The following is a 23,739-nucleotide window of genomic DNA, read 5'->3' as shown; positions in this document are numbered from 1 at the left end:
TGCGCTTTCTGGTTGTCCGGTAATGGAAGCAGCCAGAAGAGAGAGCATCTGTAGAGCACTAGGTCCCAAGGAAGTTGTCAGAATCCCTGAAAGAGAGGGAAACAGAGCTGTGCTGCTATTGGGCAGAGGTCAGGAGACAGCGAAGGTATGGATGGCCATCGGTGTAGATGCCATTAATGGTTGATATTGATGGCGATTCTGCACCCAGCCATCGATAGTAGTAAACTATTTGATGGATAACCATCAATGGTTTTAGCTATCGATGGTTATCCATTATATATGACTGAATGGCCCGTAGGCCAATCAGAACTTGGTGGTAGGGCTTACAGGTGTCAGGATGCCAAGGTGTCTGGATGTCAAGTTCCGCTGGCATCCCACATTGCCAGCAAACTCGGACTTCAATAAATCTCAGCTATTATGTGGGTGTGTATATGTATTACACACACTATATATATTTTTAAAGACTAGCAGACATCCACAAATGGAAAAAAATATATATCAACTTACATTTCCCACTCAAACACACACACATATTATGTAAAAATGCAGGCATTAACAGCAGAAAACTTTTTTTTCTAATGCACCTCAAACATAAGCTGAGGCATCAGCACTGCTTTTCCCTAAAATAAAAATACTTATTCTCCTCCAAGGGACTTCTTAAACCAAAAATCTATTTATAATTTATGTAATATAAATAAACAGCAGCACCTAGGTGAATTCGATTAAAGCCTACCAGGTGATAACAGCTTCTGGCAGTCCCTTCCAGTTCCTTCAGCGTCCATGACTCCATGTTGTGTAGAGATTGGTCGTTCGCGAACGAACCGGATCTTTTAAACGGATCCCATTCAAGAATGAGTGAGCCGCCGAGCCCAAAAAGGTGATCTATTTCAGTTTCGTTTTCCGTTACAATGCATTTTCTTGATCTCAGTGCTGCCACCTGTGGCAGCTGAGATGTACTACCTCTGGAGACTGAGTACAGTGCTTTGACTACAAGTGATAGAAAGATTAGCTGCTACTGCCAGGGATGGCCATCGGTGCAGACGTCATCGATGGTGATTCTGCACCCAGTCATCAATCAGTGTTTTTACTGGGTCATGTATATTCCCCCTTTTTTTAAAAGCGAGCCGCAGTTCTGTCTAAAAGATCCGTATCCGCACATCAAGAGATCCGTCGGATCCCGGTTCAGCTTAATGATCCGTTTTGCCCATCTCTAATTGTTGTGGGTAAAGTGCGGCTCCTCTCATATCAGGAGACGCAGATGCGTGATGACTCAGGAAGGGAGACTGGAGGAGGTGTAATGGGCCAGATCTCAATCATTCCCTTAGGTCCGCCCCCATTTCATTATTATGCCAGGCGGGCACCTATCGGGCCACCGCTGCAGCCTGCTAGAAGGTCTCTCTCGACTGCCGGCATCTGCCTGATCTGGCAGCGGTGGAGCAGCTTACAGGCTAGGCTGGAGGGGCAATGAATTCCATCTTTACTGGCTTGCCGCTGATGAGAGGACGGATGCTGAGAGGCAGTGTGTCATAACACTGTCTTTCTCTCAGCATCCTCCTTCCTGTCATCAGCAGCAAGTCACTCGGTCAGACACTGGGCGGACTGGAGCTGCGGACACTGAGCGGGCTGCGGATGCAAACAGAGCGCAGGTAGCCAAGATGACTCCAAAAGAGGCATAAGGAGGAGGGGCAGTGGTGGACCGAGGTCCGAATGGCGGGAAGGTCAGTGGCCAGGCAGGTATACCTGACCCTCTTTTCACACATGGAACCCCAGCCAGCCAGTTAGGAGAAGCAGGGGGAGCCTGTTAGGGAGGGGTTTAAATAGCCAAGCCAGTGGGGATGGCAGCATTTGGCACAGGCACTGTGGCCAGGCAGAACTGAGTTCCGCCTTCAATTACAACTGCCAGAACTCAGTTCCGCCCCATTCCGGGCCACTTTAACCCCTGGGGATAAGTGAAGGTGTACTGTGTGAAGGTTACGGGGAAGGTGTACTGTGTGAAGGTGACGGGGAAGGTGTACTGTGTGAGGGGAAGGTGTACTGTGTGCGTGGGAAGTTGTACTGTGTGAGGGTAATGGGGGAGTGTACTGTTTGGGTTAGGGGGAAGGTGTACTGTATGCGGGTGATGGGGAAGGTGTACTGTGTGAGAAGGGTAGGTGTACTGGGTGAGGGGAATTGTATTGTGTGATTGTGATGGGGAAGGAGTACTGTGTGGGTGATGGGAAGGTGTACTGTGTGAGAAGGGAAGGTGTACTGTATGCGGGTGATGGGGAAGGTGTACTGTTTGAGAAGGGTAGGTGTACTGGGTGAGGGGAATTGTATTGTGTGATTGTGATGGGGAAGGAGTACTGTGTGGGTGATGGGAAGGTGTACTGTGTGAGACGGGAAGGTGTACTGTATGCGGGTGATGGGGAAGGTGTACTGTGTGAGAAGGGTAGGTGTACTGGGTGAGGGGAATTGTATTGTGTGATTGTGATGGGGAAGGAGTACTGTGTGGGTGATGGGAAGGTGTACTGTGTGAGAAGGGAAGGTGTACTGTATGCGGGTGATGGGGAAGGTGTACTGTGTGAGAAGGGTAGGTGTACTGGGTGAGAGGAATTGTATTGTGTGGTTGTGATGGGGAAGGAGTACTGTGTGGGTGATGGGGAAGGAGTACTGTGTGAGAAGGGAAGATTTACTGTATGAGGGTAATGGGGAAGGTGTACTGTGTGAAAAGGGAAGGTTTACTGTATGAGGGTGAGGGGGAAGTTGTACTGTGTGATTGTAAGGGGGAAGGTGTGCTGTGTGAAGGGGAAGGTGTACTGTGTGAGGGGGAAGTCTTACTTTGTGATTGTGAGGGGGAAGATGTACTGTGTGAGGGGGAAAGATGTAGTGTGTGAGAAGGGAAGGTGTACTGTGTGACTGTGATGGAGAACATGTACTCTGTGAGGGGGAAGTTGTACTGTGTGATTTTGAGGGGGAAGGTGTACTGTGTGAGGGTGAGGGGAAGGTGTACTGTGTGAGGGGGAGGTCTTACTGTGAGGGGTAAGGTGTTTTGTATGAGGGTGAGGGGAAAGATGTACTGTGTGAGAAGGGAAAGTGTACTGTGTGATTGTGAGGGGGAAGGACCGTGTACTGTGTGAGGGGGAAGTCTTACTTTGTGATTGTGAGGGGGAAGGTGTACTGTGTGAGGGTGAGGGGAAAGGTATATTGTATGAGGGTGAGGGGAAGGATGTACTGTGTGAGAAGGGAAGGTGTACTGTGTAATTGTGAGGGGGAAGGACCGTTTACTGTGTGAGGAAGAACTCTTACTTTGTGATTGTGAGGGAGAAGGTGTACTGTGTGAGGGGTAAGGTGTTTTGTATGAGGGTGAGGGGAAAGATGTACTGTGTGAGAAGGGAAAGTGTACTGTGTGATTGTAAAGGGGGAAGGAACCGTGTACTGTGTGAGGGGGAAGTCTTACTTTGTGATTGTGAGGGGGAAGGTGTACTGTGTGAGGGTGAGGGGGAAGGTATATTGTATGAGGGTGAGGGGAAAGATGTACTGTGTGAGAAGGGAAAGTGTACTGTGTGATTGTGAGGGGGAAGGACCGTGTACTGTGTGAGGGGGAAGTCTTACTTTGTGATTGTGAGGGGGAAGGTGTACTGTGTGAGGGTGAGGGGGAAGGTATATTGTATGAGGGTGAGGGGAAAGATGTACTGTGTGAGAAGGGAAGGTGTACTGTGTAATTGTGATGGAGAAGATGTATTGTGTGAGGGTGAGGGGGAAGTTGTACTGTGTGAGGGGGAAGGTGTACTGTGTGAGGGTGAGGGGAAGGTGTACTGTGTGGAGGGGAAGGTGTAATTGTGATGGGGAAGGTGTACTGTATTAAGGAACACACTCACCATATTTATTTGGATTAACCAACCTGCCTGTTTCCTCTGCTACACACTAGATTTTTTGTTACTAATGCTGCAGTCTTTCCCCCTCCCCCATTCCTCTGTCTTTTGTCTGTGTTGGAACTAGGGTTGCCACCTCTCCCGGATTTCCAGGAATCTCCCGATTTAGGTGGCAACCCTCAAGGAGTTTCCCGGAATCCGGGTGTCTAAAAAGCCTCCAGCCCTCCATTGCCGCCTCCCCCCATCCCGACTCCCCAGCGTCCAGCCGCTGCTGACAGATCCGCTGACATCATCTCGCGAGCATTTGCCCTGCAGCCCACCGACCGCCGCACAGGCACCGTTGGTCTGATGATCCCAGCCGGCCAGCCTGCCCTGCCTCCGCTGATGGATGAGCAGGTTCCCGCTGTGCACGTGCGAGCACCGCCTCAGTAGCACTGATGACTGGTTACAGCTGCTGCCGCATCACTGTGCCTCCAGAAATCCCCAAGAGTTTCCTTGCATACCTCTGTAAGTTAACACTCCCTTCTTCCAGACCACCCAGTCAGAGGCGGACCCCTTTTCTGCTGCTAAATCATGCAGCATTTACTTTAGCTCATCTCACTGTCATCCCCGCATTCCGGGAAGACAGCGTAAATTCACTCACCTGTCAGCTTAATTTCTAGGTAGCTCGAATTGCAGGCTAACTAATGCCGTGTTCTCACTGCGAGTGAGAAATACACGGCTTTTCCACGGCATTGAAATGCCGGGGACTGCCGCGCTGGACCCCCGTTCTCACTGCAAGGCAAATTCCCGGGTGAAGAAGTTCCACCCGGGAATTTGCCTTTTAACACAGGCAATTTGCCTTTTAACACGTGTCTGCATACCCAGATCTCAGACACGGGTAAAAAGAAGGGTTTTACCTGTGTCTGAGATCCGGGTATGCGACCCATTCACACTGCCAAAAATCCTGTGTTAAAGGGAAAATTCCCGGGTCTACATGCTAGACCCGGGAATTTGGCTGCAGCGAGAATGGGGTATTATACATGTCACACTGCCTGCTAATTTATTTACACAGGACTCCCACTATACATTCCTGTGTAGACTGGCTGTTAACAAATCTACACAGGATACCTATGATATAACCCTGTGTATGCCAGACCGTTATCAGGCTGGCAAGTGCATATTCTTTAATCATATATATATATATATATATATATATATATATATATATATATATATATATATATGTATATATAGATATCTACATATAGATATCATATATATATATATATATATATATATATATATATATATATATATATATCCAAACCTGGACCGGCACTCCCCTCAAGTAAGCAATGTCGCTGCGTGCCTTTGTTAGGATTCTGCAGCCTCAAAACTAGAGATGTGCACCGGCCACTTTTCAGGTTTTGGGTTTTGGGTTCTGATTACCTTGAGGTTTTGGGTTCTAATGGGTTTTGGCAAAACACCTCCTAAGTGTTTTGTGTTTGGATTTTTTGGGTTTTGGGTTCTGATTTTTTTGTTAAAAAGCATAAAAACTGCTAAAATCGCAGAATTTGGGTGTTTTTTTTGCTCCTACGCTATATTAACCTCAATAACATTCATTTCCACTCATTTACAGTCTATTCTGAACAGCTCACACCTTACAATATTGTTTTTAGGACAAAAGGTTGCACCGAGGTAGCTGGATAACTATGCTAAGCCACACAAGTGTGCGGCCCAAACACGTGGCTCATGTAAGAGTGGCACTGCAGCGGAGTTATGTCACAGAACAGCGCCACTGGAGTGCAATTAATATATGTCAGTGGGTATGCACCAGCAGGCAGTTATACAGATACATCAGTATTAGGCAGTGAGCCCCAGACCACAAAGGTAGAGCTATACGGCAGTATTTAATTATTTATTAGGCAGTGAGCCCCAGACCAGACGGTACATACGGCAGTATAGCCAGTGAGCCCCAGACCACAAAGGTAGAGATATACGGCAGTATTTAATTATTTATTAGCCAGTGAGCCCCAGACCAGACGGTATATACGGCAGTATAGCCAGTGAGCCCCAGATCACAAAGGTAGAGATATATACGGCAGTATTTAATTATTTATTAGGCAGGCAATATTTAATTATTTATTAGCCAGTAAGCCCCAGACCACACAGGTAACTAGATAAGATATAGGGCATTATTATTTATTAGGCTGTGAGCCCCAGACCACAGACCACCAGACTGGCAGATTCAGTGCAGGCAGCAGTGCAGCACCAGTGGACTATATATAGCCAGTGACAACAGCAGCAAGATACAATATTTATTTTGTGGATAGTTACACTGGTAGGTAACACAACAAGTGGCGTCAGCAAACCGGAGTTATTTACTGCGATATATGTAACGGCAGCGGTGGCAGCAAACTGGATACCCAGATATCAGCTGGTTGTCACTAGCCAGTGACAACAGCAGCAAGATACAATATTTATTTTGTGGATAGTTACACTGGTAGGTAACACAACAAGTGGCGTCAGCAAACCGGAGTTATTTACTGCGATATATGTAACGGCAGCGGTGGCAGCAAACTGGATACCCAGATATCAGCTGGTTGTTGTCACTAGCCAGTGACAACAGCAGCAAGATACAAAAGTGGATACACTGGTAGGTAACACAACAAGTGGCGTCAGCAAACCACAGTTAAAAATTTAATTACTGAGTCTGCGATATCTAACGGCAGCCAGTGGTGTCAGCAACAACAACAACTTAATTATTTTTTTTTATATTTTTATATATTTTTAATTTTTTTTTTATTTTTTTTTATATACTCTGAGAGGTAGGTACAAGGTAGTGGCACTGGCAACAACAGAGGTGACTGCCTGGTAGGTGTTTACAACCATATAACAGGTAGCCAGGCAGCACAAAAACCCTCTCTGGCAGCACAATAAAAATTATTAAACCCCCCTCTGTCTGTAGTATTCTGTAGCAGGCTAGCAGCAGCAGTGACACAATTAGAGATGAGCAGGCTATAGCAATATAGAAAGAAAACCCCCTCTGCGGCAGTACAATAAACCCCCCTCTGTCTGTAGTATTCTGTAGCAGCAGCAGTGACACAAATTACAGATGAGCAGGCTACAGCAATATAGAAAAAAAAAATCACTCTCCAGCAGCACAATAAAAATGATTAAACCCCCTCTGTACTTGCAGCTCTTTAGCAGCAAGCAGCACAGTGACACACACAACGCTCCAGCAAACCCCCCTCACGGAGCAATAAATAAAACCCCCCTCTCTGGCAGCACTGCTGCCTGCTCTGCGTCGCCCCACAGAATGAAGATGGCGGCGGCGGGTCCCGGCTTTTATGTAATCCGGATCTCGCGAGAATCCGACGTCACCAATGTGACGTCGGGCCTCGATTTCGGCTCCGGGCCTGCGCGGGAGTCCGCGGACGTCCTGGATCCGGATTCGGATTCAGGACGTCCGTGCGGATCCGGATCTCGGAGATCCGGACCCGCTCATCACTACTCAAAACCAGTTATGTCTGTATGGACAAGAATGTCCTTGAGATTGCGTCCCCTCGTGTAACATGCTAGGGGTCTGACACTTTTGAATACAGGTAGCTCTTTGTCAGATACAGGTAGCTCTTTGTCAGAACAATGTATAGGAATACATTGTTATTGGTGAGTAGCCACCACCCTCCGCCACTCAAAAAAGGTTTGCCATTTTCCCAAATGGTAAGGGTGATGCATATTTGTAGTGACAGGTCTGTGATTGATGAGGAACTCAACAGGGTGATTGCTAGATTCCATCAAATGGGTTATACTTTGAGAGAATTGGAATGTGCTAAATTGAGGGCCCTGAAACTCAAGAGAACTGATTTACTTAGACCAACAGTGAAAAAGACTAACGATGTGTTTCCATTTGTGTCCCAATTTGATTCGTCCAGTGTGGTTGTACCCATAGCTACCAAGGCCCTGTGGCCGATTGTGGCATCTGACAAAGAGCAACCTGTATTCAAAAGTGTCAGACCCCTAGCGTGTTACACGAGGGGACGCAATCTCAAGGACATTCTTGTCCATACAGACATAACTGGTTTTGAGGCTGCAGCATTCTCAAACATGCAAATTAAGAAACCAGGGTGTTACAGATGTCCTAGGTGTGTTACGTGCAGCTTTATGCAGACTGGGGATAAATTCCAAGATCCCCATTCTTCTAAAAGTTACAAAATTAGACACGTACTGTCATGTGACACGAGATTTGTGGTGTACATGATCACCTGTCCATGCAATTTGTGTTATGTTGGTATGACATCACGCAAATTTATAGAGCGCATGGCCATGCACAGGTCTTCAATTAAAAGTGCTCTGGTGGGTAAGAAGGCTGAACAGCCAGTAGCTATCCATTTTAAGGAAAAGGGACACCCACTTGAATCATTAAAATATCAAATAATTGACCATGTCCCCGAGTCTAACAGAGGGGGGGCGATAGGGTTAAAAAACTTTTAAAACTAGAAGCAAATTGGATTCATAAACTCAAGACAGTATCTCCACATGGTGTGAACGAGAGGATCGTGTGGAGTTCCTTTATGTAGTTTCAATAACATGTAATGGTACTTGTTTCCTAGCACGGCCACAATCGGGATTGGTCGCGGCTCTTATTTAGTGCACTTTAAGGGCCGCGATCACCCCCGACGGACGCGATTCTCTTGATTTTTTCCAATCTTGTGTATCGTGTACCATGCTTCAATTACCGCGACACGACCGACGCGATAATTGAAGATTTTCCTGAAATCGGGTGGATTACCAGATATCGGTCCCATCGGGAGCACTAAATGACAGGATTTATTGTCCCCGACGCGACCGACGCGATAATTGAAGCATTCACCGATATCGGGTGTTTTAACATATATCGGTCCCATCGGGAGCACTAAATGTCAGTATTCAATGCCCCCGACGCGACCGACGCGATTTTTTTATCAAAAGCAGCCATTTTATGGTTTTACATGGCTGCTTCCAATACAACCCCACATTTACACCCACATTTACAAGTTGCACCCTATTTTTAACTCCACCTCAACTATCGGTCCCATTGGGAGCTTTCTTTTATCGAAAGCAGCCATTTTATGGTTTTACATGGCTGCTTCCAATACAACCCCACATTTACACCCACATTTACAAGTTGCACCCTATCTTTAACTCCACCTCAACTATCGGTCCCATCGGGAGTACTGAATGTCAGTATTCAATGCCCCTGACGCGAGCGACGAAATGTTTTTTATTGCAAGCACCCATTTTTAATGTACACACTATTTAAAACTACACCTGAACTATCGGTCCCATCGGGAGCACTGAATGTCATTATTCAATGGCCCTGATGCGAGCGACGCAATGTTTTTTATTGCAAGCACCCATTTACAATTTACACACTATTTAAAACTACACCGGAACTATCGTTCCCATCGGGAGCACTGAATGTCATTATTCAATGGCCCTGATGCGAGCGACGCAATATTTTCTATTGCAAGCACCCATCTCATGGTTTCACATGACTGCTTCAAATTTAAACACACATTTACACCCTAAATAATAAATGACACGACACATGATAATAGATTTCAACACTTTTATTTAAAAGTTGATTTTTTTTTACGTTTTCTTTTTTGTAACGTATTGAACTACATTTTTTTTTTTTCCTTTATTTTGTTTTTTACGGGAAAAAAATTGAAGAACAACATACAAAAAAATAAATAAATAAAAATATTATGTTTTTTTCTTTTTTTTTTTGTCTTTTTTTTTGTCTTTTTTGTATTTTTTAACAATATAACTGTCATTTTATTTATATTTTTTGTCATTTTTCTTTTTCATATTTTTTTTTCTTTTTTAACAATATGAATTTCTTTCAGACACAAAATACAAACTCAGAAGAAGTTGATCGATCAGTACAAAGAGAATAGATGCCTGGCTATCACAACCAGGCAAATCGAAATGAGGCGTGGGAAGATCACGGCACACTCCAAAACAGTGCCCACTAATGCAAACAATCACATGAATCCAAAAGAAGTTACAAATATGCAGAACAGTGGTTAGTGAAGGAGCAAAACTAGTACAGCCATCGCAAAATTCAGGAAGACCGCACTGCAACGTTCACCAACCAAAATTGTAGTACATGACTAAAAACTTATTATTGTAGAGTACTCAGAAAGGAAGAGAAACAAGAACATTGCTGCCAAATTATAAATTAAAAGTCAAATTAGCCGAATTAATAATTTGAATAACGCTCTTCGCCTGGGGTGGGGGGCTGCACATTCCGCAATGCGGAGTACACAGCACCAGGCAAAGTCGAGGGATCAGTGGGAGGTGGCATAGGGGGTCCCGGCGCATAGTAAGGGGCAGGCGGAGGAGCAACCGGCGCACTGAACATGGGGGGGTGATGTGGGTGTGGGCATGGTGGCTGTCTGTGCGCATTGCGGCATGACGTTCCGTTGCAGTCAGCACAGATATCATCCTCTGCTGCCTGCAACATCAGGCCATACAGCACACGCTTAAAGTGGTGTTGGGTTGATCCTTTCCACTTTCGCATTTCTGCGCAGACATGATTCGTGAACATTTTGCAGTCATCTGAGGGATTGTTTACTGCTTCCTCCTTGTATGGGCAGCAATATTCCTGGCCGGTAGCAGCAGGTCTTGTCGCCCGTCTCCTTCTACGCCTCCTGGGGGGAGCTGATGAGGTGCTCGCCACCACAGGAGGCGCCACCTCCGACAACGACTCACCCTGCTGCGACGACTCAGAGGGAACTGCTACGTCAGCACTCTCCTGTGCAGTGGATGAAGAGTCTTCATCCGTAGCAGTTCCCTCTGCTTCCCTCCTTCCTTGCTCCTCCACAATAAAGAGCATACGGTCGTAGTACCACAACTTCGGCTGGTACACATCTGCAGGGTCAGTTCCTGAAGATCGCGACTGCTGGACCCGATTGTGCTCCTTCACCAGCACTGTCCGCATATTAGTGAACTTCTTTCGGACCCACGTGACGTTTGCATTAGGGACACGTCTCAAAGCGTAGGCCGAGATCTTCCCAAAGGCCTCATTCCTCTTTGCCTGGTTGTGAAAATCTATGTGATCTTTTCGCCACAGACATCTATTCTCTTTGTAGAGATCGATCAACTTCTTCATGATGTTTCTATCAACCTCACGGGCCATTCTGTAAAAAAAAAAAAAAAATTAGGTTTACACTATTAAAATGAACGCACTGCACTGTTATTCATTAACACACTACAAAAAAAATAAAAATGTTTACCTCAGTCAGTAGCAGGTGTAAAAAAAAAAAGAGTTTTAAACTAATTCCCTTAAACGGCCAAAAAAACACAATCAAACTGAAATACAATCCGCAAAAAAAAAAAAAAATTTATCTGAGATATTGATAGCATATGATATAATAAATGCAATTTACACCACATTTGACAACAGAAGTAATTATATATTTGTGTCCCTCCACCATACACACGCACCCGAAGCGTGGCGAGCGCAGCGAGCCCCGCGAGGGGACGCGGATACCTTCACAGGTAAGCGCGTCCCCTGGCGGGCTTCACAGGTGTCCACATCACCACGGACACCTGTGAAGCCCGCGAGAGGACGCGCTTACCTGTGAAGGTATCCGCGTCCCCTCGCGGGGCTCGCTGCGCTCGCCACGCTTCGGGCTCGGTGGCTCGCTGCGCTCGCCACACTATTATATTCTCAACTCCACGCCGACGTGGATAGTAGGGCATGAAAAGGTCGGAGGACGCGTACCGCCGCCGCTCGCCACGCTTCGGGTTCACGTGGATAGTGGGGCTGGTACACTGTGAAAAAAAGTCATTTTAGGTACATTAACAAATTATTTAGAAGCACAATTTAAGCACAACTTACATTATTCTGCTCAAAGATGGAATTGGCTTCCAAAATATTCAAAATTATTATTTTTCTGAATCACCGATAACCGCAACTGCAATTCCACAAAACAGATAAAAAAAACATCAATAATCAAAATGGAATGACATACAAATCCACCCCCACTATCCACGTGAACCCGAAGCGTGGCGAGCGCAGCGAGCCCCGCGAGGGGCGGCGGTACGCGTCCTCCGACCTTTTCATGCCCTACTATCCACGTCGGCGTGGAGTTGAGAATATAATAGTGTGGCGAGCGCAGCGAGCCACCGAGCCCGAAGCGTGGCGAGCGCAGCGAGCCCCGCGAGGGGACGCGGATACCTTCACAGGTAAGCGCGTCCTCTCGCAGGCTTCACAGGTGTTCGTGGTGATGTGGACACCTGTGAAGCCCGCCAGGGGACGCGCTTACCTGTGAAGGTATCCGCGTCCCCTCGCGGGGCTCGCTACGCTCGCCACGCTTCGGGCTCGGTGGCTCGCTGCGCTCGCCACACTATTATATTCTCAACTCCACGCCGACGTGGATAGTAGGGCATGAAAAGGTCGGAGGACGCGTACCGCCGCCCCTCGCGGGGCTCGCTGCGCTCGCCACGCTTCGGGTTCACGTGGATAGTGGGGCTGGTACACTGTGAAAAAAAGTCATTTTAGGTACATTAACAAATTATTTAGAAGCACAATTTAAGCACAACTTACATTATTCTGCTCAAAGATGGAATTGGCTTCCAAAATATTCAAAATTATGATTTTTCTGAATCACCGATAACCGCAACTGCAATTCCACAAAACAGATAAAAAAAACATCAATAATCAAAATGGAATGACATACAAATCCACCCCCACTATCCACGTGAACCCGAAGCGTGGCGAGCGCAGCGAGCCCCGCGAGGGGCGGCGGTACGCGTCCTCCGACCTTTTCATGCCCTACTATCCACGTCGGCGTGGAGTTGAGAATATAATAGTGTGGCGAGCGCAGCGAGCCACCGAGCCCGAAGCGTGGCGAGCGCAGCGAGCCCCGCGAGGGGACGCGGATACCTTCACAGGTAAGCGCGTCCTCTCGCAGGCTTCACAGGTGTTCGTGGTGATGTGGACACCTGTGAAGCCCGCCAGGGGACGCGCTTACCTGTGAAGGTATCCGCGTCCCCTCGCGGGGCTCGCTACGCTCGCCACGCTTCGGGCTCGGTGGCTCGCTGCGCTCGCCACACTATTATATTCTCAACTCCACGCCGACGTGGATAGTAGGGCATGAAAAGGTCGGAGGACGCGTACCGCCGCCCCTCGCGGGGCTCGCTGCGCTCGCCACGCTTCGGGTTCACGTGGATAGTGGGGCTGGTACACTGTGAAAAAAAGTCATTTTAGGTACATTAACAAATTATTTAGAAGCACAATTTAAGCACAACTTACATTATTCTGCTCAAAGATGGAATTGGCTTCCAAAATATTCAAAATTATGATTTTTCTGAATCACCGATAACCGCAACTGCAATTCCACAAAACAGATAAAAAAAACATCAATAATCAAAATGGAATGACATACAAATCCACCCCCACTATCCACGTGAACCCGAAGCGTGGCGAGCGCAGCGAGCCCCGCGAGGGGCGGCGGTACGCGTCCTCCGACCTTTTCATGCCCTACTATCCACGTCGGCGTGGAGTTGAGAATATAATAGTGTGGCGAGCGCAGCGAGCCACCGAGCCCGAAGCGTGGCGAGCGCAGCGAGCCCCGCGAGGGGACGCGGATACCTTCACAGGTAAGCGCGTCCTCTCGCGGGCTTCACAGGTGTCCGTGGTGATGTGGACACCTGTGAAGCCCGCCAGGGGACGCGCTTACCTGTGAAGGTATCCGCGTCCGCTCGCCACGCTTCGGGCTCGGTGGCTCGCTGCGCTTGCCACACTATTATATTCTCAACTCCACGCCGACGTGGATAGTAGGGCATGAAAAGGTCGGAGGACGCGTACCGCTGCACTCGCCGCGCTTCGGGTTCACGTGGATAGTGGGGGTGGTGTTAACAATTGTGGGGGCCATTTCACACTTCAATTACCAACCACTTTACATGCAAATTACTATAAAGTAGACACAGCATACTGCCTGCTGCACCATTTCAATAACAAGCACAACACACCTCAAACTGCTCTATTTAACAAATATGTACCAAGAAATCATTACAGTCTATGTCACCATGCATTACTATCAGAAACAACAGACTATTTTGTATGTATTATAACACACAGTACATCATTTCCAGGCACATGATATACATAAACCTGTGTAATCCATATTATCATTATTGCCTTGACACTAAAGTCATACACTTCATAAACTACTGCACATAAACACTTTATAGGTATTTAGATAAGCACTACCCCTTGAACATAAGCATTATCCACTCTATACAGCCAATGATAAACCTCTAATCCTCAAACAAATGATATATGAAGGACACATGTATAACCACAGTAAGCACCCCTACCCCTCCAAACCCCCCCCCCCCCCACCCTCCTAAGCCTGTATATATTGTTCACAAACCCAAAGGCCCACCTATGCTCAGTAAGTCTGTAAATCTACTTACTGTTTTGTGCAGGGGCAGGGAGACAGACACAGCTGCTGCGTAGCGCTCACTGATTACCATCAAAATGGCTGCTGATGTCCTTCCCCAGAGTGCTTTTGGCGCGTTTTTTCCGGCAGGCAGAAAAATCGCGTCGGTCGGGCGGTGATGTTACGCTCACGACAATGCATAAGACCGACCGACGCGATATTTCTTTGTATATTGACGGTGTAGCGCGTTATACAGGGAGTTACTTCAAAATTGATCGGTCGCGTCGGTCGGAGCCATTGTAAAATGCTCCCGACGCGACGGACATGTTAAGAACAGTATTAAGCACTGTATAGTGCTTATACTGATCGGTCGCGTCGGTCGGAGCCATTGTAAAATGCTCACGACGCGACGGACATGTTAAGAACAGTATTAAGCACTTTATAGTGCTTATACTGATCGGTCTTGTCGCTCGGAGCCGTTGTAAAACGGCCCCGACGCGACGGACATGTTAAGATCTTGATTAAGCACTATATAGTGCTTAATCAAGTACATGTCACGTCGGTCGGCAGCATTGAGCTGTTAAGCTCACAGTACATTGCGGCCGACGCGATATGCTTTTAAACATGTCAACATGTGTATCATGTTGACATGTCGACTAAACATGTCAACTTAAAGTTGAGCATGCTTAGTATGCTTAAAAAAAGTGGTTCTCTGTGTCCAAACCATGGTGAGGGCCCCAAGCCCCAGAAGCCTATGACAATTATAATGTTAATAACCCACACAGGCTTCTTGGGGTTTGCTGCGCTTACCACGATTTTAACTTAGTACTCCACTACACTCACCGCGCTCCAAAAATTATTTGGATAGTGGTGGTGTGACTCCATAGCATTCATCCATCACAAGTCATTCACCTGAGACAAGAAACAAAAGTGTTTTAAAAGCATTTTTGAAAATTTACTTTTGAATTGAAAATAGAAAAACTTCAATGGCAAACAAAACATATGACATCAGCATTAATGGGGGACACAGAAATGGGGGTAAATCTCAAGAGTCCTTGGGCAATAAAGTCAGGGCAATTAGTATGCGGGCAAAAGGATTCTCTTGTCCCAGGCTCTTCCGCCACATGAACTCCTCCAGATAGCTCTGGAGCATATGCCTGGCGGTGCCCCTGTGGCGTTTATTCCGCCACTTACATGCCCCCCACATCCGTTCAACATTCTGGGTATGTACCCCTGTTGTAGGGTCTACAAAGTTATAACGGTGATTGACCTGGGCATGTTCATATCCTGCAGCATTCAGCTGGGCTGTACTGTAGGCTCTCCAGCAATCAGTGTACACATGAGAGCCCGGCTCCACAAACTGCAGGATAGCTTGCATGAGGGTGTTGGCGTCCCGAGTGGCAACCTTGGTGGCGAAACATTGGCCAGTTTCTCTGCATATGCCACCAAATACCCATTGCTGGGGCAGTACTCGGCCAACATTGGCTTGCCTTTTGACGAAGAGGGTCTCATCCACCTCGACAATCATGCCGGGACCTCCGATCCGGCGCTGCGGCTGCGCCATGAGGTCCAGCAGGCAGGCCTCCCTCATATACTTGTTGTACAGGACAGCCGTCTTCTTAGAGAGGGACAAATTCTTCTCGCAGTAGTCAATGCTGGTATATTCCTGCACCCAGGAAAATATGAAGCGGACCAGCGTTGCGAAAGGCAAACGACAGCCAGGAAAGAACAGTCCTGCTCTCAGACTCCTCTTCAAACGGCAGTCCCTCACGTTACAGCGCCACATGGTCTCCTTCAAATTCAGCCGCATCGGATGACCATTGTCGCATGTAGCCTCTGATGGCAGCAGATGATGGCGCTGCAGAAACGCCACTGCCTCCTCCTCACTTGTAGGCAGTGAGAACATATTCACCTCAGCCATCTCAGAGGTCTTGAAATCACCCACAGAGCACTCCACAGCAGACCAATCCACAGCTCAGGACTAAAGATCAGCACGGCTCAGGGTCAGGATCAGCAGAAATCAATCGCAGAATAATCAGGATCAGCAATAATCCACTGGAACAGCAGCAATCCGCAGCACAAGGCTCACGAACAACAGCAAATAGTATTCAAAGCACAAGATCAATCAGGGAGATATCACCAGCAAAGGATCAATCAGCCAAGAAGTCACCAGCAACTGAATACACGTCTCACTCCTACCGAGACAAACCCACAAAGGCAGTAGGGGAAAAAAGAACAGAAGGGGCTGTCAAAGTAAGGGGCCGGACTATCACAATAAATATTGACATTGATGCTGTAACTGAGCAGATTACAGAGGGAAGATTTCATATTGACATAGAAACACACACTCCAACACATTAAAACATATGTTACTAGGTAGATTTTATAGGGGGTCGGACTATATAGATTAATTGGGCCTATTAAAATGGGCCTAAACAGCGGGAAAATCGTTGGGCCAATGGGACAGATGAAAATCGTGTGCATCGTGAGCATTGGGGGGTTTAACTTAAACATGCGACGCGACCGACGCGATTTAATAGAGAGATCGTGAGAAAAGAAGTAAATCGGTAGTATCGCGTCGGTCGGGGGTACACAATTAAAAGGGCCACGACTCAATCAACAAGATGCCGATATGAAAACCGACGCGAAAAAAACACATCGTGAGCACATAACTATATCGGGGGTATCTTATCGGTCGGGAGCATCGTTACCATACAAAAAAACCACCGATGCGACGCGATGCTCAAGACTCTCAAGATTGATATCGGTGTGGCCGTGCTAGGAAACAAGTACCCATGTAATACTATGTTTGTCAAGTAGATCAGATAGCATGCCTCTCATATGTTTCGGGAACTGCCAGTATAATAGAATGACCCAGCGAGTATTGCAGTGAGTTACGCTGTTGTATTACTATGTGGCACAATATAGGAATGACCGTTCTTAAAGTCCATTTTATTTTGTGTATCCTATCTTTGTATTGTTTGTATTGTATTTTAGCCTTGTACAGGTATCCACGGCGAGGTCCCCCAGCCTGACAGCCCGGTTGCTATGGGAACGAGTGTAAGCGGGTGAGAGCCGCTGACGCTGTCCCTGTGTGCCGAGCTGGATTGGCTGAGGTAGAGGAATCTGGTGAGCGCTGTCTCCGGACAGCTCAACGCGTAGTCGGGTTACCATGGAAACGGCGTCAGCAGGTGTGAGACGCTGACGTCGGATCCATGCGCCTGATTGCACAGGGCAGTCCGGTGGCGAGTCTGGGCGGTGAGTAGTGGATTCTGGCTCCAAGGAGCCCTATTTAAATGGTGTCTGTATGTTGTGCTGTATCCTCTTGAAAACGGGGTGTTACCCCGAAACGGCCCGTCGAGGTCAATAAAGCAATTGATTATTTACAAGGCTGCAGTGACGTGTTTGTTCCAGTGACCTGCAGGAAAGTGGAACCTTGCTGTCATATATATATATACCGGCACTGTTTAGTGGTAGCGGGGTCCTATTCCTTGCCCGGGTGCCATCTCTTATGCACCTACTGACTATATGACAAATATATTAGAGAGCGAGAAAGTTTAATCCGCACAATCACATATGTTTTAGTCAGTCACCCTATTAATTCTATCATCCAAAATTCAGGTATTGATATATAGGGAGGTGCTTCCCAGGAATTGGTATAAATATACAAGCAACGAAAGAAACAAGAATTCCTACAAGGGGCACTCTGGGCTGACATATGCAAGTTTCATCAGCATATATTCCATATATTGTTTTCAGTGTCCCAAGAAAATGTTAAAACTTTACTTTTATTTATTCTACTGTTAAGAACTGCGAAATATTAAAATAATGTGAAAAAAGTGCATTAAAGTGATCAAAATAATTAAATTAGAGCTGTCCGTCTTCAATGTGTCTAAGGTCTTTGGGTCAAATGACTTATTGGCTCTGTGGCTGTACCACGAAAGAAACAGGAATCAGTAATAGTTATCCCTTTTAGTGGTGTGGAGTTTCTCTGATTGATTACTATGTGGTAGAGACTCTTTATCACTATGTGTGTTAAATAGCAGTAAGTCTCTACAGTGTGGTCATCTGTCGGTCACTGGGTACCATATGACTGCTCAGTCCTTATAATATACTGTGGAGTGAGTTAGATGTAATTATGGGTTAGATTACCCTTTTGTGTTAACACATTTCCTCAGTATATGGTTAGATATTCACCTGGTGATATTATCTGATAAATGTATAGCACCTTTAATTAGCAGTGTAAATACCTGCAATTTCTCACTGAGAATTATTTTGTATCTCTTATATATTTGGCTACATCTGTCACTCAAAGTGGATGTCTGTGTCTATAACGCTCTGTTCCTGGACTTTCCTCTTAATGTGTGATTGCCTTCATCTGTGCTGAACACCTTTCTGAGAAATTAACCTGTTTAAAACAGGTGATGGCAATCATACATTAAGGGGAAGTCTAGAAACAGAGTATTGTGTCCCTCCTGGAGAGGGTCATGTTGGGAGGTATGTGACAGAGAACCAGCCCAGTGAGCCCACAGACAGTGCCAGACACCCACTGCCTTCCCATGTTGCCCAGCACTGCTACTCCACAGCCACCAGGTGAGCGCCCCCCTCCCGCGATTTGCGGCAAAACCTCCCCCCCCCGCGCGCCCCCCCCCCCTCCCGCGATTCGCGGCAAAAACACCCGCTCCCCCGCGACCCCCCCTACCGCGGTTCGCAGCAAAAACACCCCCGCGACCCCCCCTCCCGCGATTCGCTGCAAAAAGAACCCCCCCACGACCCCTCACGCAATTCGGGGCCGCACCCCCCCTGCGACCCCCCTCCCGCGATTCGCGGCAGCCCCAGGATTAAATGGCACATGCAAAACACTGACATGGCTATGGTCGACAATAAAAAAGGTTGACATGAGTTTTTGAAGATTTATTTTTAATTTTTTTAATTTTTTCATATTCATTGTCATGTGTCGACATGGACACCAATGAAGTGGCACACTTATGTCAACATTTACATGTGTTGACCTTTCTGTGTTGATTTTTTCTTGTGGCGATTCGCGTCACACAGCCCCGCAACCCCCCCTCCCGCGATTCGCGGCAACCCCCGTGACCCCACACCTCCCGCAATTCGCGGCAACCCCCCACCGGAACCCCTGTGAACCCCGCCCTCCCGCGATTCGCGGCACCCACCCCCGCGACCCCCCCTCCCGCAATTCGTGGCACCCCCCCGTGATTCGCGGCAGCTCCAGAATTAAATTGCACATGGAAAACACTGACATGGCTATGGTCGACAATGAAAAAGGTTGACATGAGTTTTTGAAGTTTTTTTTTTCATTTTTTGAATATTTTCATATTCATTCTCATGTGTTGACATGGATACCAATGAAGTGCCACACTTATGTCAACATTTACATGTGTTGACCTTTCTGTGTTGATTTTTTCTTGTGGCGATTTGCGTCACACCCCCCCCCCACCCCCCCACAACCCCCACTCCCGCGATTCACGGCACACACACACACACCTCCCCCGCGATTCTCGGCACCCCACCCCGTGACCCCCCCTCCCGTGATTCACGGCACACCCCCGCGACCCCCCCTCCCATGATTCGCCGCAACCCCCGCCCCGTAACCCCCCCATCCCGCGATTCGCGGCACCCACCCCCGCGACCCCCCCCTCCCGCAATTCGCGGCACCCCCCCCCGCGATTCGCGGCAGCTCCAGAATTAAATTGCACATGGAAAACACTGACATGGCTATGGTCGACAATGAAAAAGGTTGACATGAGTTTTTGAAGTTTTTTTTTTCATTTTTTGAATGTTTTCATATTCATTCTCATGTGTCGACATGGACACCAATGAAGTGCCACACTTTGTCAACATTTACATGTGTTGACCTTTCTGTGTTGATTATTTCTTGTGGCGATTCGCGTCACACCCCCCCGGAACCCCCACTCCCGCGGATCACGGCACACACACCCCCCCACGATTCTTGGCACCCCACCCCGTGACCCCCCCTCCCGTGATTCACGGCACACCCCCCGCGACCCCCCCTACCATGATTCGCCGCAACCCCCGCCCCCGTAACCCCCCTCCCGCGATTCTCTGCAATCCCTCCCCTCCCGCGATTCGCAGCATCCACCCCCCCACAACCCCCCCTCCTGCAATTCGCGGCACCCCCCGCGACCCCCCCTCCTGCAATTTGCGGCACCCTCCGCGACCCCCCCTCCCACGATTCGCGGACACCTAAGTTGCAATACAGGGCATCTTTCATACAATTCTAACCATATTTCTCATATACAAACGTTCACAAATTAAGGGGGCGCAGCCCCTTACGACGGTGTGAAGAGCGCCCGTAGGGCGCGATGAATCACCTAGTATATATATATATGTGCCATTTATCAGAGGTGGGTGTTAGGAACTGAGAGAATGGTCCTTATTTGATGATGACTGGTCTCTATACTCTACTGAGAATCAGTAGCTACTCAATTTGATAGTATACTGAAGGGTAGATTATTTGTAGGTCCTCTATCAAATATAAAGAGGGTTGAGGAAAGTATCTTAATTATAGTATCAAATTGATACAATATATATCAGACCATCCACATAGTAATATCCTCTGATGAATATGTAGCAGTAATTTAGCAGTATAAATACCTGCAGTTTTTCACTAGACATTAATTTTATAGTCACATGTGTTACTCATCAGGGTTAGGTGTTAGGATTAAGAAGAGTACCCCATTATACTAACTGATTCCTACAGTACATGCTTGAACATCCACCTACTTTTTATCTAATCAGTTTTAGCAATTATAATTAGCGGTATAGATGCCCACAGTTGCTCACTGAAAATCGGTTTTATAGTCAGCTGCACCAGTTACCAGATTGGTGGATGTGTGGCACCCCAACCAGGGCCACCCCTCTGGCAGGGACAATGTTAAAAGGGTTGCTATGCAACCATGTAACCTCATACACCAGCTCCGGCAGCAGGAGCTCAGGGGTTAATCCCCAGATCAGCAGCGCGCGAGAAAACGTCCCCAGGCTGATTGACAGCACTGGGGGACGTATGGGAGGGGAGAGGAAGTGCGGCGAGGCGGGAGAGAGGTCAAGGGGTCGGAGCACGAGGAGAGGTGAGCCAAGTCTGCAGCATGTGAGCGGAGGAGGGACGGCGCGGAGTAAGAGACTGAACAGCCCGGAGCCTGAAGAACAGCTGCGCCGAGCGTCCAGCTGGAAGCAGCAGAGCGGAGTAGAAGGGGAAGAGGAGCGGACAACAGTGACAGAGAGCCGGCGCTTGTGGACAGCGCGGGGTGCAGCAGGACCGGAGGCGGCCACGGAGTGCGGCAACGCTGCAGCTGCAGCGCCCGCACTAGTGTGCCCCCGGAGAAGAGGAGACCCAGCAGCAGACAGCCCAGCAGAGCAAAGGAGCGGCATAGTGACGGGCAGGAGCCTGCAACTTGACCCTGCCTTCAGGTATACTGCACCAGCCACCCCACTCACCCGGCCAGGCTGAGCTCCATGCCCCAGTACGGTGCCTTAGCGTCCCCCCCCCCAAATGTACCACAAGCCCCAAGCATGGTGTACCATCAACTCGCCCGGAGGGCCCCCCGCACAGTCACCCAGCAGCTAATACCCCCACCGGAGAAACCAGAAGGGGACCCAGCCCAGGGCCTGGAGGGCCATTAGCTTACCCGCTGTCGCCACGGACCCCCACTTCACCTTGCCCAAAAAGGGGAACTCTTTCTGGCCTGTATTCTGCCCCTATGGAGAGATTCCTCCCTTATTGTACAGACGCTGCTAATACCACAGCACCTAAGGAAGGAGGACACTGCCATCTTTTGGCCAAAGTTAATATTACCCGGAGCCAGTTACTCTGCGGACTTAGGGTTACAGTGCGCCCTTTCCTGATCAGGAACAGTTGTTTAGAATGTGCACCAGGAAAGGACTTACCCGCCTACGGCCTTAAGTAGATTACCTGTCGTTTCTTACATTGGATATGTTTAGTATACCTAGTCTCTGGTAATTACATGCTAATAGGTGGCTAGTGCCATTCATTGATGTTCACATAGCCGAGTGGGAATACTGTTGCCCGTAAAACCCAGTTGGCGGTTGGTGGCGGTAATCTTCCCACTCTCCAGTATACTGGAAGATTTTGTTGTATTTATGCTAGAATTGGTAAATCTTAGTTGGGATGCGTATCAATTATTTACCTTTTGTCTACACTAAATAAAACGTAAGAAGTTGTACTTGCTAAACGCCTTGCTTGAGTTCCTAGGGTGGTGTGTTCTCTGCAGCCGACGCGGCGAAGAATCGGTGTGGAATCAAGAGCGTCCAGCGACTCAAGGTAACTTCACCACACCCCACACCGTGACCTTCACACTTGGCGTCAAACTGAACAGGATACGAGTCGGCTGAGAGGACAACCAAGCAGGGAACATGGAGCAACAAGCCGCACAACCGGCGGTACAAGCACCGGCGCAACCAGCTGAGCCAGCGCAAGGCAGAGAGATACCAGCACCCGGGGATGAACAACAAGGACAAGCCGCCGCTGCACCAACCACCCAAATCACGCTCCCTTACTACTTCAGGGCATCATGGTTGCCCAGCTACAGCGGAGACAAGAAGAAGGCACCGGGAACCACATTTGTGGAGTTCAAGAGGGGAATGGAGTCAACATGCCTATTGTATACCCTGCAGGAACAACAGAAGATTCAGATCCTAATAGGACAACTGACCGGATCTGCCCTCCGTGAAGTGAGGTCATGGGCACCCGAACACAAGACGACGGTAGCACAGATACTAAAGAAGCTATCCGCCACCTTCGAGACGCGAAGCCTCCCAGATCTAAAATTTAAGTTTTACAGAAGAAAACAACGAGCGGGCGAGACGTTGAGGGACTATGCTCTCAGCCTACTAGAAATGAGTAAGGTGATACAAGCCCTCGACCCAAAAGAAATGAGGAATGTGGATGAGACACTAATAGTTAAGCTGATCGAAGGCGCTGGGCGAAAGAGCATACGGGCTGCACTGAGGCTGTTGCGAAGGCAGATGTCGGGTGCGACCTTTGCCAACTTCAAAGACGCTGCCATTGGGGTGGTCGGGACACAGGATGAAGCGGGAGAGGAGTACCCTGAATCGCTAGGGTTTCACGAACAGCCGTACTCACGGAGAGCCTTCCCTATCAGCCCCGATGGGGAAAGAAGAACAGAGACACAGCCATACGGGCCGCACAGAACCTATCGGACGACCAGTTCAAGGCTCTACAGAAGCAGGTTGAGAACCTCACCGTCGGCATGGCAAATATACAGAGGGAAATACGCCAGCGACCCAGAACACCGGGAGTAGACCCAGACACAGAGGAATGGTGGGCCCAGTACGTAGGACAATGCCCGAGGATCAAAGTGCTGATCAATGGGGTAGAGGCAGTGGCCATGATAGACACCGGGTCGCAAGTATCCATGATACAATTACCCACTCTCCAAAAATAC

The 23,739-nt window shown here is 48.2% G+C and overlaps 1 protein-coding gene across 1 annotated transcript; it reads right to left on the bottom strand.

The window, feature by feature from the left end:
- Window positions 1-9,609: 9,609 nt before the first annotated feature.
- LOC146052743 (uncharacterized) lies at window positions 9,610-11,782 on the bottom strand. The gene is made up of 2 exons (XM_083167939.1): window positions 11,725-11,782; window positions 9,610-11,020 (listed from the first exon to the last, which is right to left on the bottom strand). The coding sequence occupies exon 2, from the start codon at window positions 11,017-11,019 to the stop codon at window positions 10,081-10,083; it is 939 nt and encodes a 312-aa protein (XP_083024065.1). The 5' UTR covers window position 11,020; window positions 11,725-11,782; the 3' UTR covers window positions 9,610-10,080.
- Between the last annotated feature and the right edge of the window lie 11,957 nt (window positions 11,783-23,739).

The sequence above is a fragment of the Crinia signifera genome, unplaced genomic scaffold (genome assembly GCF_055691185.1).
Source record: "Crinia signifera unplaced genomic scaffold, ASM5569118v1 HAP2_SCAFFOLD_116, whole genome shotgun sequence".
Classification (NCBI taxonomy): domain Eukaryota; kingdom Metazoa; phylum Chordata; class Amphibia; order Anura; family Myobatrachidae; genus Crinia; species Crinia signifera.
Note: the sequence above shows the minus strand (reverse complement) of the source record. Positions and strands in the feature narration are given on the sequence as shown.

Bases quoted from the DNA above. Each gene is read 5' to 3' on its own strand.
- LOC146052743 (XM_083167939.1), bottom strand. From the start codon at position 11,019: ATGGCCCGTGAGGTTGATAGAAACATCATGAAGAAGTTGATCGATCTC.